Source organism: Lolium rigidum, chromosome 5, assembly GCF_022539505.1.
Source record: "Lolium rigidum isolate FL_2022 chromosome 5, APGP_CSIRO_Lrig_0.1, whole genome shotgun sequence".
NCBI lineage: Eukaryota > Viridiplantae > Streptophyta > Magnoliopsida > Poales > Poaceae > Lolium > Lolium rigidum.
In genome coordinates, this window is record NC_061512.1 from 45,972,312 (window position 1) to 45,987,464 (window position 15,153).

General features: G+C 41.7%; 1 protein-coding gene across 1 annotated transcript; it reads left to right on the plus strand.

Moving 5' to 3' along the window:
* Positions 1-13,928: 13,928 nt before the first annotated feature.
* On the plus strand, positions 13,929-14,659 carry LOC124651276 (histone H1-like). The gene is made up of 2 exons (XM_047190385.1): positions 13,929-14,012; positions 14,103-14,659. The coding sequence occupies exons 1-2, from the start codon at positions 13,929-13,931 to the stop codon at positions 14,565-14,567; spliced, it is 549 nt and encodes a 182-aa protein (XP_047046341.1). The 3' UTR covers positions 14,568-14,659.
* The last annotated feature ends 494 nt before the right edge of the window (positions 14,660-15,153 follow it).

A 15,153-nucleotide genomic window follows, 5' to 3' on the forward strand; every position in this document is an offset into this window, starting at 1 on the left:
GAACGAATGCCAAAATGTAGAAATGAGAACACAAATGCCAAAATGTAAACGTCGAACACGAGTTCCCAGGCCAAAACCGTGTACCCGAAGAAAGACGGCCCAACCAAGCGAAAATTCCTTCACTTAAAAAAAAGCCTCTCCGCTGGGTGCTGTGAGCCAGGTGCGCTTGTCCGGACACCGGAGGGAGACAACGGTAGCGCGCGGGCTGGGGCCGAAAAATGTGTGTTTCGAAATCGAAATCTCCCCCAAATTTTTTGGCATCCCCACCCTGTCACCTCTCTATCTCTCACCTCGTGGGGAATTTTTCCCTTCCCCTCCACGCCGCCCCGTCCACTCCACTTCAGATCCCGCTCCTCCACCATTTCAGATCACCCCACTCCAACCTATCCCTTGATGCGCCCCTCCGCCGCCGCGTCCGGTAGGAAGGAGGGAGCGGCGGGCGTCGGTCCCTTCCACGTGGCGGCGACATCCCAGCTTCCAAGTGAGCACGACCTACCCGCCCTTCCGTCCCCTCCCCCGATGATCCCCATCGCCAGCGCTCCCGCTCACCGGACCCCTCCACTCTCCCCACCCACCCACCGCCGCTAGGAAACACTAAATATCGAAAACCTAACTCCTCCTCGCTGCCGGCACCCACCGGATCAGCGCCCCGATAGGTCCCCCGCCATATATCACGGGCCGCGATGCCCCTCCGCACCTCTCCCGTACGGATTGATCTTCCACGAGACTTAGTTTCTGGGGCTATTCCTACTGTTCGCCGATCAGATCCAGCCCCCTGCGCCTTCTTCACTAAAATCACTTCACTACCAAAATAAATGCTACATTTGCTTTGCCATTTACGGCCTGTAATGACTCATTCTTAGATCATTCTTAACGAGATGCATAAAATAAACCTAACGTTTCTCTTTGGTTGTAGGCTGATGGAGTGAAAGAGTTCGGCAGTGACCCAGAGGCACGGCGGGATGCAGAGGAGGTAGAGAGAGAGAGGGTTGGAGGATATAATGGTATCCAAAATGTGATTATGAAGATTATCACTAATAATATGTCAATATTAAAAAATAAATCAACAAGACACATTTATTGTTTTTGATTGAGTCCTCTATGGATACATTGTCTTGGTTCGTTTGCTATATTTGGTTAGCGGTTGTTCATATATAGGTGTGTAACAGACGATAAAAATGTCTACGACTACATCATGGACATAGGAACTAATGACACAACAACCAATATGTGATGTTTGGTGACCCGATGATGTGCATATTGATACGTCCCAAACGTATCTATAATTTCTTATGTTCCATGCTACTTTTATGATGATACTCACATGTTTTATACACATTATATGTCATTATTATGCATTTTCCGGCACTAACCTATTGACGAGATGCCGAAGAGCCGATTCTTGTTTTCTGCTGTTTTTGGTTTCAGAAATCCTAGTAAGGAAATATTCTCGGAATTGGACGAAATCAACGCCCAGGGTCCTATTTTTCCGCGAAGCTTCCAGAAGACCGAGCGAGAAACGAAGTGGGGCCACGGGGCGCCGCCACACTAGGGCGGCGCGGCCTAGAGGGGGCCCGCGCGGCCCTAGCGTGTGGGGCCCCCGTGACTCCTCCGACTCTGCCCTTCCGCCTACTTAAAGCCTTCGTCGCGAATACCCCAGTACCGAGAGCCACGATACGGAAAACCTTCCAGAGACGCCGCCGCCGCCAATCCCATCTCGGGGGATTCAGGAGATCGCCTCCGGCACCCTTCCGGAGAGGGGAATCATCTCCCGGAGGTCTCTTCATCGCCATGATCGCCTCCGGATCGATGTGTGAGTAGTTCACCCCTGGACTATGGGTCCATAGCAGTAGCTAGATGGTTGTCTTCTCCTCATTGTGCTATCATGTTAGGTCTTGTGAGCTTCCTATCATGATCAAGATCATCTATTTGTAATCCTACATGTTGTGTTTGTTGGGATCCGATGAATATTGAATACTATGTCAAGTTGATTATCAATCTATCATATATGTTGTTTATGTTCTTGCATGCTCTCCGTTGCTAGTAGAGGCTCTGGCCAAGTTGATACTTGTGACTCCAAGAGGGATCGATAGTGGGTTCATGCCTCCATTGAATCTGGGGGAGTGACATCAACCTCTAAGGTTGTGGATGTGCTGTTGCCACTAGGGATAAAACATCGATGCTTTGTCTAAGGATATTTGTGTTGATTACATTACGCACCATACTTAATGCAATTGTCTGTTGTTTGCAACTTAATACTGGAAGGGGTTCGGATGATAACCTCGAAAGTGGACTTTTTAGGCATAGATGCATGTCTGGATAGCGGTCTATGTACTTTGTCGTAATGCCCCGATTAAATCTCATAGTACTCATCATGATATATGTATGTGCATTGTTATGCCTTCTTTATTTGTCAATTGCCCAACCGTAATTTGTTCACCCAACATCTGTTTATCTTATGGGAGAGACACCACTAGTGAACTGTGGACCCCGGTCCGATTCTTTACATCTGAAATACAATCTACCGCAATTGTTCTTTCATTGTTCTTCGCAAACAAACATCATCATCCACACTATACATCTAATCCTTTGTTTACAGCAAGCCGGTGAGATTGACAACCTCACTGTTACGTTGGGGCAAAGTACTTTGATTGTGTTGTGCAGGTTCCACGTTGGCGCCGGAATCCCTGCTGTTGCGCCACACTACACTCCGCCACCAACAACCTTCACGTGTTCCTTGACTCCTACTGGTTCGATAACCTTGGTTTCTTACTGAGGGAAACTTACTGCTGTGCGCATCACACCTTCCTCTTGGGGTTCCCAACGGACGTGTCAACTACACGCAGCAAGTAAATTTCTGGCGCCGTTGCCGGGGAGATCAAGACACGCTGCAAGGTGAGTGTCCTACATCCAATCTCTTTACTTTGTTTTTGTCTTGCTTTACTTTATTGTGTTTACTGCTTTGTTTGCTCTTATATCAAAAACACAAAAAAATTAGTTGCTAGCTTTACTTTATTTACTGTCTTGTTCTCTATATTAAAAACACAAAAAAATTAGTTACTTGCATTTACTTTATTTAGTTTGCTTTATTTACTACTGCTAAAATGGGTACTGTTGAGAATACTAAGTTGTGTGACTTGACTAGCACAAATAATAATGATTTCCTATGCACACCTATTGCTCCACCTGCTACTAGAGCAGAATTGTTTGAAATTAAACCTGCTTTACTAAATCTTGTTATGGGAGAGCAATTTTCTGGTGTTAGTTCTGATGATGCTGCTTCCCATCTTAATAATTTTGTTGAACTATGTGAAATGCAAAAGTATAAGGATGTAGATGGTGACATTATAAAATTAAAATTGTTTCCTTTCTCTTTAAGAGGAAGAGCTAAAGATTGGTTGCTATCTCTGCCTAGAAATAGTATTGATTCATGGACTAAATGTAAGGATGCTTTCATTGGTAGATATTATACTCCCGCTAAAATTATATCTTTGAGAAGTAGCATAATGAATTTTAAGCAATTAGATAATGAACTTGTTGCTCAAGCATGGGAGAGAATGAAATCTTTGGTAAAGAATTGCCCTACCCATGGACTGACTACTTGGATGATCATCCAAACCTTTTATGCAGGACTGAATTTTTCTTCGCGGAACCTATTGGATTCAGCTACTGGAGGTACCTTTATGTCCATTACTTTGGGGGCGGCAACTAAGCTTCTTGATGATATGATGACAAATTACTCTGAATGGCACACGAAAAGAGCTCCACAAGGTAAGAAGGTAAATTCTGTTGAAGAAACCTCCTCCTTGAGTGATAAGATTGATGCTATTATGTCTATGCTTGTGAATGGTAGATCTAATGTTGATCCTAATAATGTTCCTTTAGCTTCATTGGTTGCCCAAGAAGAACATGTTGATGTGAATTTCATTAAATATAATAATTTCAACAATAATGCTTATAGGAATAATTCTGGTAATAACAATAGGCCATATCCTTCCGCTAATGGTAATGATTATGGTAATTCTTATGAGAATTCTTACAACAATAATAGGAGTGTACCCCCTGGTCTTGAAGCCATGCTTAAATAATTTATTAGTACACAAACTGCTTTTAACAAATCCGTTGAGGAAAAGCTTGATAAAATTGATATTCTTGCTTCTAAGGTTGATAGACTTGCCTCTGATGTTGATCTTCTAAAATTGAAAGTTATTCCTAATAAGGATATTGATAATAAAATTGTTACTACAGCAAATGCCATCCAAGTTCGAATTAATGAGAATATTAGATTGATGGCTGAATTGCATGCTAGGTGGGAAAGAGAAGAAAACGAAAAACTAGCTAAAGAGAATAATGTAGCTAAAGTTTGGACTATCACCACCACTAGTAATGTTAAAGATTCACATTTTGCTACACCCCCTACTATCAATGGTAAAATAATTGGTGTTGGCAATGTTTCTACTCCTAGTGCAAAGCGTGGAAAATTGCCTGAAACTCGCTAAAACTCGTCGAAGCTGATAAAGCTGTCGAAATTTTTCAAAATATTGGGGACAATGATCCCATTGCTGTAGATCATAATGGTTTAGATTTTGATGATTGTCACATCTCTGAAGTTATAAAGTTCTTACAAAAACTTGCTAAAAGTCCCAATGCTAGTGCTATAAATTTGGCATTTACAAAACATATTACAAATACTCTCATAAAAGCTAGAGAAGAGAAACTAAAACTTGAAACTTCTATTCCTAGGAAGTTAGTAGATGGTTGGGAGCCCATCATTAAGATGAGGGTCAATGATTTTGATTGTAATGCTTTATGTGATCTTGGTGCAAGTATTTCTGTTATGCCTAAGAAAATCTATAATATGCTTAACTTGCCACCATTGAAAAATTGTTATTTGGATGTTAATCTTGCTGATCATGCTATAAAGAAACCTTTGGGGAGAATTGATAATGTTCGTATTATGGTTAACAATAACCTTGTCCCCGTTGATTTTGTTGTCTTGGATATTGAATGCAATGCATCATGTCCCATTATATTGGGAAAACCTTTTCTTCGAACTGTTGGTGCTACCATTGATATGAAGGAAGGTAATATTAAATATCAAATTCCTCTTAAGAAAGGTATGGAACACTTCCCTAGAAAGAGAATGAAATTACCTTATGATTCTATTATTAGAACAAATTATGATGTTGATGCTTCATCTCTTGATAATACTTGATACACACTTTCTGCGCCTAGCTGAAAGGCGTTAAAGAAAAGCGCTTATGGGAGACAACCCAATATTTTACTTCTGCACTTTTGTTTTATATTTGAGTCTTGGAAGTTGTTACTACTTTAGAAACCTCTCCTTATCTTTATTTTATTGCATTTTTGTGCCAAGTAAAGTCTTTGATAGTAAAGTCAATACTAGATTTGGATTACTGCGCAGGAACAGATTTCTTGCTGTCACGAAATTGAGCCGGCCCTGCTGTATAAAATTTATAAAAATCTGCCAATTTACATGCGTGATCCTCAGATATGTACGCAACTTTCTCTAAATTTGGGCATTTTCATCTGAGCAAGTCTGGTGCCTCTAAAAAATTCGTCTTTACGGACTATTCTGTTTTGACAGATTCTGCCTTTTATTTCGCATTGCCTGTTTTGCTATGTTTGATGGATTTGTTTGTCCATTAACTTTCAGTAGCTTTGTGCAATGTCCAGAAGTGTTAAGAATGATTATGTCAACTCTGAATATATGAATTATGCACTAACCCTCTAATGAATTTGTTCCGAGTTTGGTGTGGAGGAAGTTTTCAAGGGTCAAGAGAGGAGGATGATACAATATGATCAAGAAGAGTGAAAAGTCTAAGCTTGGGGATGCCCCCGTGGTTCATCCCTGCATATTTTAAGAAGACTCAAGCATCTAAGCTTGGGGATTCCCAAGACATCCCTTCTTCATCGACAACTTATCAAGTCACCTCTAGTGAAACTATATTTTTATTCCGTCACATCTTATGTGCTTTACTTGGAGCGTCTGTTTGTTCTTGTTTTTGTTTTCGTTTGAATAAAATCGGATCCTAGCATTCTTTGTTTGGGAGAGAGACACGCTCCGCTGTTTCGTATGAACACATATGTTCTTAGCTTCATTTTTAATGTTCATTGCGAAGGTTGAACTATTTCATTCATTGTTATATGGTTGGAAACGGAAAATGCTGCATGTGGTAAATGGTATAATGTCTTGGATAATTTGATACTTGGCAATTGTTGTGCTCATATAGATCATGTTTAAGCTCTTGCATCATGTACTTTGCACCTATTAATGAAGAACTACATAGAGCTTGTTAAAATTTGGTTTGCATGATTGATCTCTAGAGTCTAGATATTTTCTGGTTAAGGTGTTTGAACAACAAGGAGACAATGTAAAGTCTTATAATGCTTACAATATGTTCATATGTGAGTCTTGCTGCATCGTTTTATACTTGAGTTTGCTTCAAACAACCTTGCTAGCCTAGCCTTGTATTGAGAGGAATTCTTCTCGTGCATCCAAATCCTTGAGCCAATAACCATGCCATTTGTGTCCACCATACCTACCTACCACATGGTATTTCTCTGCCATTCCAAAGTAAATTACTTGAGTGCTACCTTTAAAATTCTATCATTTGTCTTTGCAATATATAGCTCATGGGAAAATAGCCTTAAAAACTATTATGGTGAAGAATATGTACTTATGTGTCTTATTTCTTAATAAGTTGCTTGTTGAGCGGTAACCATGTTTCTGGGGACGCCATCAACTTTACCTTTGTTGAATATCATGTGAGTTGCTATGCATGTTCGTCTTGTCCGAAGTAAGGGCGATTTTCATGATCAAATGGTTTGAGTATGCATATTGTTAGAGAAGAACATTGGGCCGCTAACTAAAGCCATGATCCATGGTGGAAGTTTCAGTTTGGACAATTAATCCTCAATCTCTTATGAGAATATTATCCGTTGTTGAATGCTTATGCATTAAAGAGGAGTCCATTATCTCGTTGTTTATGTTGTCCCGGTATGGATGTCTAAGTTGAGAATAATCAAAAGCGAGAAATCCAATGCGAACATTCTCCTTAGACCTTTGTACAGAGCGGCATAGAGGTACCCCTTTGTGACACTTGGTTGAAACATATGCTATGCAATGATAATCCAAGCTAATTAGGACAAGGTGCGAGCACTATTGGTATACTATGCATGAGGCTTGCAACTTATAGGATATCTTATACATAACACATATGATTTATTACTACCGTTGACAAAATTGTTTCTTGTTTTCAAAATGAAAAGCTCTAACACAAATATAGTAATCCATGCTTCCCTATGCGAAGGGCCTATCTTCTACTTTATTGTTGAGTCAGTTTACCTACTTCTTTCTATCTTAGAAGCAAACACTTGTATCAACTGTGTGCATTGATTCTTACATGTTTACCTATTGCACTTGTTATATTGCTTTGTGTTGACAATTATCCATGAGATAAATATGTTGAAGTTGAAAGCAACCGCTAAAACTTATATCTTCCTTTGTGTTGCTTCAATGCCTTTACTTTGAATCTATTGCTTTATGAGTAACTCTTATGCAAGTCTTATTGATGCTTGTCTTGAAAGTATTATTCATGAAAAGTCTTTTCTATATGATTCATTTGTTTACTCATTATCTTCACCATTGCTTCGAATTGCTGCATTCATCTCATATGCTTTACAATAGTATGATCAAGATTATGATAGCATGTCACTTCAGAAATTATGTTTGTTATCGTTTACCTACTCGAGGGCGAGTAGGAACTAAGCTTGGGGATGCTTGATACGTCCCAAACGTATCTATAATTTCTTATGTTCCATGCTACTTTTATGATGATACTCACATGTTTTATACACATTATATGTCATTATTATGCATTTTCCGGCACTAACCTATTGACGAGATGCCGAAGAGCCGCTTGCTCGTTTTCCGTCTGTTTTGGTTTCTGAAATCCTGGTAAGGAAATATTCTCGGAATTGGACGAAATCAACACCCAGGGTCCTATTTTTCCACGAAGCTTCCAGAAGACCGAGGGAGATACGAAGTGGTTCCACGGGGCGCCGCCACACTAGGGCGGCGCGGCCTAGAGGGGGCCCGCGCGGCCCTAGCGTGTGGGGTCCCCGTGACTCCTCCGACTCTGCCCTTCCGCCTACTTAAAGCCTTCGTCGCGAATACCCCAGTACCGAGAGCCACGATATGGAAAACCTTCCAGAGACGCCGCCGCCAATCCCATCTCGGGGGATTCAGGAGATCGCCTCCGGCACCCTGCCGAAGAGGGGAATCATCTCCCGGAGGTCTCTTCATCGCCATGATCGCCTCCGGATCGATGTGTGAGTAGTTCACCCCTGGACTATGGGTCCATAGCAGTAGCTAGATGGTTGTCTTCTCCTCATTGTGCTATCATGTTAGGTCTTGTGAGTTGCCTATCATGATCAAGATCATCTATTTGTAATCCTACATGTTGTGTTTGTTGGGATCCGATGAATATTGAATACTATGTCAAGTTGATTATCAATCTATCATATATGTTGTTTATGTTCTTGCATGCTCTCCGTTGCTAGTAGAGGCTCTGGCCAAGTTGATACTTGTGACTCCAAGAGGGATCGATAGTGGGTTCATGCCTCCATTGAATTTGGGGGAGTGACAGCAACCTCTAAGGTTGTGGATGTGCTGTTGCCACTAGGGATAAAACATCGATGCTTTGTCTAAGGATATTTGTGTTGATTACATTACACACCATACTTAATGCAATTGTCTGTTGTTTGCAACTTAATACTGGAAGGGGTTTGGATGATAACCTCGAAAGTGGACTTTTTAGGCATAGATGCATGCTGGATAGCGGTCTATGTACTTTGTCGTAATGCCCTGATTAAATCTCATAGTACTCATCATGATATATGTATGTGCATTGTTATGCATTCTTTATTTGTCAATTGTCCAACTCTAATTTGTTCACCCAACATCTGTTTATCTTATGGGAGAGACACCACTAGTGAACTGTGGACCCCGGTCCAATTCTTTACATCTGAAATACAATCTACTGCAATTGTTCTTTACTCGTTCTTCGCAAACAAACATCATCATCCACACTATACATCTAATCCTTTGTTTACGAGCAAGCCGGTGAGATTGACAACCTCACTGTTACGTTGGGGCAAAGTACTTTGATTGTGTTGTGCAGGTTCCACGTTGGTGCCGGAATCCCTGGTGTTGCGCCACACTACACTCCGCCACCAACAACCTTCACGTGTTCCTTGACTCCTACTGGTTCGATAACCTTGATTTCTTACTGAGGGAAACTTACTGTTGTGCGCATCACACCTTCCTCTTGGGGTTCCCAACGGACGTGTCAACTACACGCATCACATATCACACACCATGTTCAACCACTCACCTTTCATAAATAACTAGCCACCCTATATAGTAGAATCATGTTTTGTTGCTAGTGCCAAATGGGAAATTATGATGGTACTCCTGTGCTTATTCCAAATGACATCCAAAATGCTCTTATGATGATCATCAGTCATAATTGGTCAATATTTTTTAAAATCTTGTACCCGTGTCTGTTTTTGCTTCTTTTTCTAAGTTACGAAAAAGGTATGGTGTGGTGTATGTATTTTTTACGCCACCCCTTGTTGAAAATAAATCAACAAGACTCATTTGCCTTGTTTATAGAGTCCACTATGGCTACATTGTCTTGGGTTGCTAGCTGCATTTGGTTTAGTGTTGTTCATACATAGATGTGCAACGAATGCCATAAATGTCTACAACTACACCGTAGACATTGAAACTAATGATATGACAACTAGCAAGTGATTTGTGTGTGAACCAATGAGTCCAGATCATGCACCATGCTCAGCCATTCACCTTCCATAAATAGCTACCTATCATATGTAGTGGAATCATGTTTCGTTGCTAGGGTCAAATGGGAAAAATTGTTATCAGCGAGCAAGGTGAATGATAGGAAAGTCACGTGGTATGATCTATTAGGGAATGTGATGCATTGGTAATTTTAGTAGAAGATGTTCGCAGATACACCGTACATCGCCTCACACTAAAAGTAGTAGTGAGCATGGGAGATCTATGTCGCTAAGTCGAAGTTGTTTCTTCTAGAGAGTGTTAGGACGAAGATTACACTACCAAAGCAAGACAACAAATCACCCTCCTAGCGATGGAGCATAGATGAAAACCAATAAATCCTCGGTTCCGTCCTAAGTGACAAACTCAGCGTCCACGTGACAGCAAGCAAGTACTTCTGCATAAGCATGTACATGCACGTCACTCCAATGAAGTAGAGAGTACTGCTTGAAGGTATTGTGGTAAGAAATTGTAATGAGTCTACCACAGACATCGAGTAATGCATATATTCATATATTGGGACGATTCTAGAAGGTACCACTGGGCCGCTAATTAGACCGGCCAATTCACCCAGACTATTGTTAGTACGATGTTGGCATGGTGCTTGACGACACAAGGACAACCGCCTCGACATCATCTACAACTACAACCGTAGAAAAAGCATGTAAAAAATCTATATCTATATCTATATCTATATACGACTTAAAAAGAAGGAACGTGTTCCCCCTTCTCCCCCTACTTTCATCGCCCTTTTGGTCGTTCGCCGTCGCCCACCTGAGCTTCGCAGACCATCGTCCGAGTATCTGGGCCGTGCCTCATGGCTCGAGCAAATTTGGATAACACGCATAAATAAATGTAATATCAACTAATCAAAGGCAAAAAGGTGAAATTTCAAATTGTGTCAAAGTACGAAAAGTGGAGTGGTATAGGCATAACCTATGACACAAATAAAATAAGCTATCCATCGGTTACAAGCTGCACGAATTTTATATGTATGCTAATTTTAGATGTGGCAGTAACCAGTAGCCTAAACTGTTGACGAGGGATTTTTTTATTCCACTAAAATGCAAAGGGGTGGATACCATAACAAATACCTAAGATTCCAATGAAGGTAATAAGGAAATTAAAATGAGTGAAAATAAGGAAATAATAATCCTCAATTGGTCCAACATGCAATTAGTTGCTAAAATTGGTGGCATCCTTCATAAACTCTTGATAATTAAGATGAGAGATCACCTTCTTTATTCAATAGGATTTTTAATAATCACCTTCCCAAATTTCCTCCCCTTGCCCAAATTTCTCTCTACTTCCAGCCAAATTAAGATGAGAGATCACCTTCCTTATGCAAGCCACATAATATTACCCAAGTTTGGCTTCCTTACCCAAAATTTTATCTAATGCTCCAAGCAGAATTCTCCAAACCGACAGAGTTATCTCAAATTTCGGCCACTTTGATTGCTCCCATACAATTAGCACGGTGAACAAACAATGACCTATGCAAACAGGTACGGCGGTGGAAGATTCCAAGGTCATGTCGACGACTCTATTTGATCTCTGGTAAGTTCTACTAATGATTCATGCTTCTAGCGTCTAACTACCATCCGATAGCACGGAAATCATTTGATCGTTACACTTTTACCTTGCAGATGGATCCATCGAAACAATCGAGTGAACGTTATCCTTTCAAAGACTTGTCCAACACAATCAATACAAGTAACAACGATGATCTATACTATTATATTGCAGTTGGTGGTTGGTCACTCAACGCGTTTGGCGGTCGTCATTAGAGACATCCTATCCGTTCAATCTTTTCATCATTTATCTCACCGTCCATCCACGGAAACAAAATCGGGATATAATCCACTATTTCCTTTTAACACAAGCTATTTCAGATAAAAAATTGGAAGGTGATACCTCATTTCCGCTAACCAAGTAGTATCTCCTACTTCTTTTTGCGGGCAGTAATCTTCTATTGTACGTCCTACCAGATCCAGATTTTTTTTTATCTCCTACCCTCTCATTCGTGTGTCGTCTCCACCTCGTGTGTTGTTGCCGCCTCTCCTCACCTTCGCGCCCATTCCCTCGCTTGGTCTAGCCGGAAGGTCTCCTTCTCTACCAGGGCGACCACGACTCTAGGTGGTAGATCGAGTTCCTCGCATCAGGTGGCGGCTCGAATCGTCGAGCATGGCAACGACGCAGGAGCGGCCAACAATATGGTGAGGCGATAGAGGAGGAGGTCGGATCTCCCTCCCTTCTACCCAACCTTTCCGGGACATCCCCTCCCAGCACCCACCGGCCTCTCTCTCTCTCCCTCTCCCTCTCTCTCCCTCTCCCTCTCTCTCTCTCTCTATCTCTTATAGGTCATAGTACATGCTTGGCCATGTATTCCATGGCCTCCATTTAAGCATGACTATTAGTGTTAATGGTTGTGCCTTGTTTCCTGATTTAATAGGTTCATCCTAGGTGTTTCCGGTTTAGAAATGTCAGGATTTACTTATTAAGTGGCTAGGGGTGCCTGTGATTGCAATCACTAGCACAGCAAGTGTGTATGCCTTTGTGATGAACTACCAAGGCTTAATCCCATGGTTCAAAAACTACCCTATGGCTTATATTTTGTTTAATGATCTATCCTAAGGGCTTTAACTATAAATCTTTGTAGACTAAGCACTGTGTATTCCTTTTTGTTTATGAACAGTTGACTGCCTCCTTGCTTGCCCTTCACCTCCAGCTCTCCTGGTTTGATCTTTCTCTCAGATCTCTCTCTACTGGTTTGATTATTCTTGGGAGTAATACCTTTGGATTATACATAAAAGAGATTCACAAATTGGTGGATCCTAGATTTTGAACATTACACAAGTATTTTTCTTTTTGTGTATCTGCGCAGATTTGGAAAATGGTGAAGTGATGATCATGGGAATGAGGTGTTGATCAAGGAAATGATGTTGTTGTGGGGTGCTTTGGTGGAGATCAAGTGGATATGGCGGTGATAGTCGTGGAGGTGCTAGTGTAGATAGATAGGCCAAATTAGGGGTTTTCTATTCTTTTGATTTCTAGATGATTCATCTTGTAAATTACTTCGTAATAGTTTGGAGGTCGAAAGAGAATATGATTATGTGGATACTAAGTTTGTATTTTTTCAGTTTTTTATTTATTTAGTTATTAATATTTGAATCTTGCTTACTTATTATTTTGAGATTGAGAGTGTTGAGTATTGTTTGAGATAGTTATTGGGAGTATTTGGATCAAAGACTTTGGTTTTTAATTCAAAATATTCCAATTCAAAATTGACCAAAGTGAAAGCTCAATTTTGAATTCAATAACTTAGAAATATTTTTTTATGTTAAAGGTATTATAACACAAGGTTTAACAGTTCAAAGCAAATAATGTAGGTTTTTAAATCTTAGTTGGTCCCACATTTTTAAAATGTTCAAAGGTCATGTCGAAATTTGAATTCAAATTCAAGTGCTTGACTTAGTTCAACTTCGGCATCGGAGTTCAAATTTTCTCAATTTGATTCTTAAACATAAAATTTAAAAACTTCCCCTATTTTAGAGATGCATGCTATGCAAATGCATATATTTGACATCTACCCTTCCCAGGGTCATATTCTTAGGGGTGTTACAACCTTCACATTGTACCCATCCGAAATCATCCCAACCACGCGTCACATGCCTCACTTCCTCTCCCTTTCCGGATACAAACCTAGAAATTGCCGCCGTTAGGCTCTCGGGCGTGCTGGTCCCCGATGCTGTTTGTCTTCAAAACACGCAATATTTCTGAAATTAGAACGAAAAAAAATAAACAAAATAAGACGACTTGAGGTTGCAGCGTCCTATCTGGATTGGAAGGTCTTATTTTTCATTTCCCTATCGTAACGAAACCTATCTTTTCCACGAAAAAATAGTTCCAAATTTGGGTTTTCAGAGTTTCCCGCCGTCTCGCATTCTGGTGAATCGCTATAAATAGGAGCGACCCGGTCATCTCCAATTCATCCAACTCCCACAGCGCACGTTTCAGTTCCAGATCTCTGCTTCAGTTAGCCACCATGGCTCCCATCGCCAAGCCCGCCGCCGCGGCGACGAAGCCGAAGTCCTCCGCCGCCGGCCCCTCCCACCCGCCCTACTTTGAGGTGACCGTCCGATCCTCTCCTGTAATCCTCTTCAGTCATTACTTTCGATCGGAATTGGGGCTGATTGGTTTCTCGATTTGATCTTCGCAGATGATCAAGGAGGCGATCGAGGCACTCAAGGACAGGACCGGATCCAGCTCGGTCGCCATCGCCAAGTACATCGAGGAAAAGCACGGCAAGTCCCTGCCGGCCAACTTCAAGAAGATGCTGTCCGTCCAGCTCCGCGGGTCTGCCGCCAAGGGCAAGCTCGTCAAGGTCAAGGCCTCCTACAAGCTGTCCGACGCCGCCAAGAAGGAATCGCCCAAGGCCAAGCCCGTCGCCGCCAAGAAGGACTCGCCCAAGGCCAAGCCCGTCGGCGCCAAGGCCGCGCCGAAGCTGGCCAAGGACGCCGCCAAGCCCAAGAAGAAGGCGGCGGCCGCTGGCACTAAGCGCAAGACGCCGGAGAAGAAGCTGACTGCCAAGGCCCAGAAGTCCCCCGCGGCCAAAGCTAAGGCCAAGCCGAAGACTGTCAAGTCCCCCGCCTCCAAGAAGGCCCGCAAGGTCGCCGCTGCTTGATCTGATCTTATGCCTTTAGATTTGCTTGGTGTGGCGTTCAGGGTCTGTACAAAAGGATTCCTCATCCTCCCTGTTAGGTTTTGGTGTGGCGTTCTATCTATCATTGGTTGTGTTCAGTTTATGCAAATGGTTCAGTACTGTAGTTGTTTGCAGCTAAGCTATGTGAAATGAACTTGCAGTTTGCTCCATTATTATTGCAATCACTCAAGTTCCTTTTGTAGTATTTTTTTGGGGTTGCAGTAATTTATTTATTGATCAAAGTTTCCTTGATGACACTCCAATTTCTTTCTGAAACCAGAGTGTGGATGTCAGGTATCTGTTTAGGTGATATCTGTTCGAGTTGGACTGTCCACATTTGAAGTTCCACTGCATAATCTGCATCATCCTTTGCGTGTGCTGATGTTCTGTAGCAAGTGTCATCTACAATTTTAGTCACTAGAATGTCTCTTCTCTGCGTGTGCTGTTGGTGGGAGTAACCAAAACCAAGTCTGAACAGAGAGCGCGAGTGATGGTTATTGTACTCCAACAACAAATTTTCCTGAAAATCTATATGGTTTCATTTATAGAAATGGGGCGAGGGAGAAAA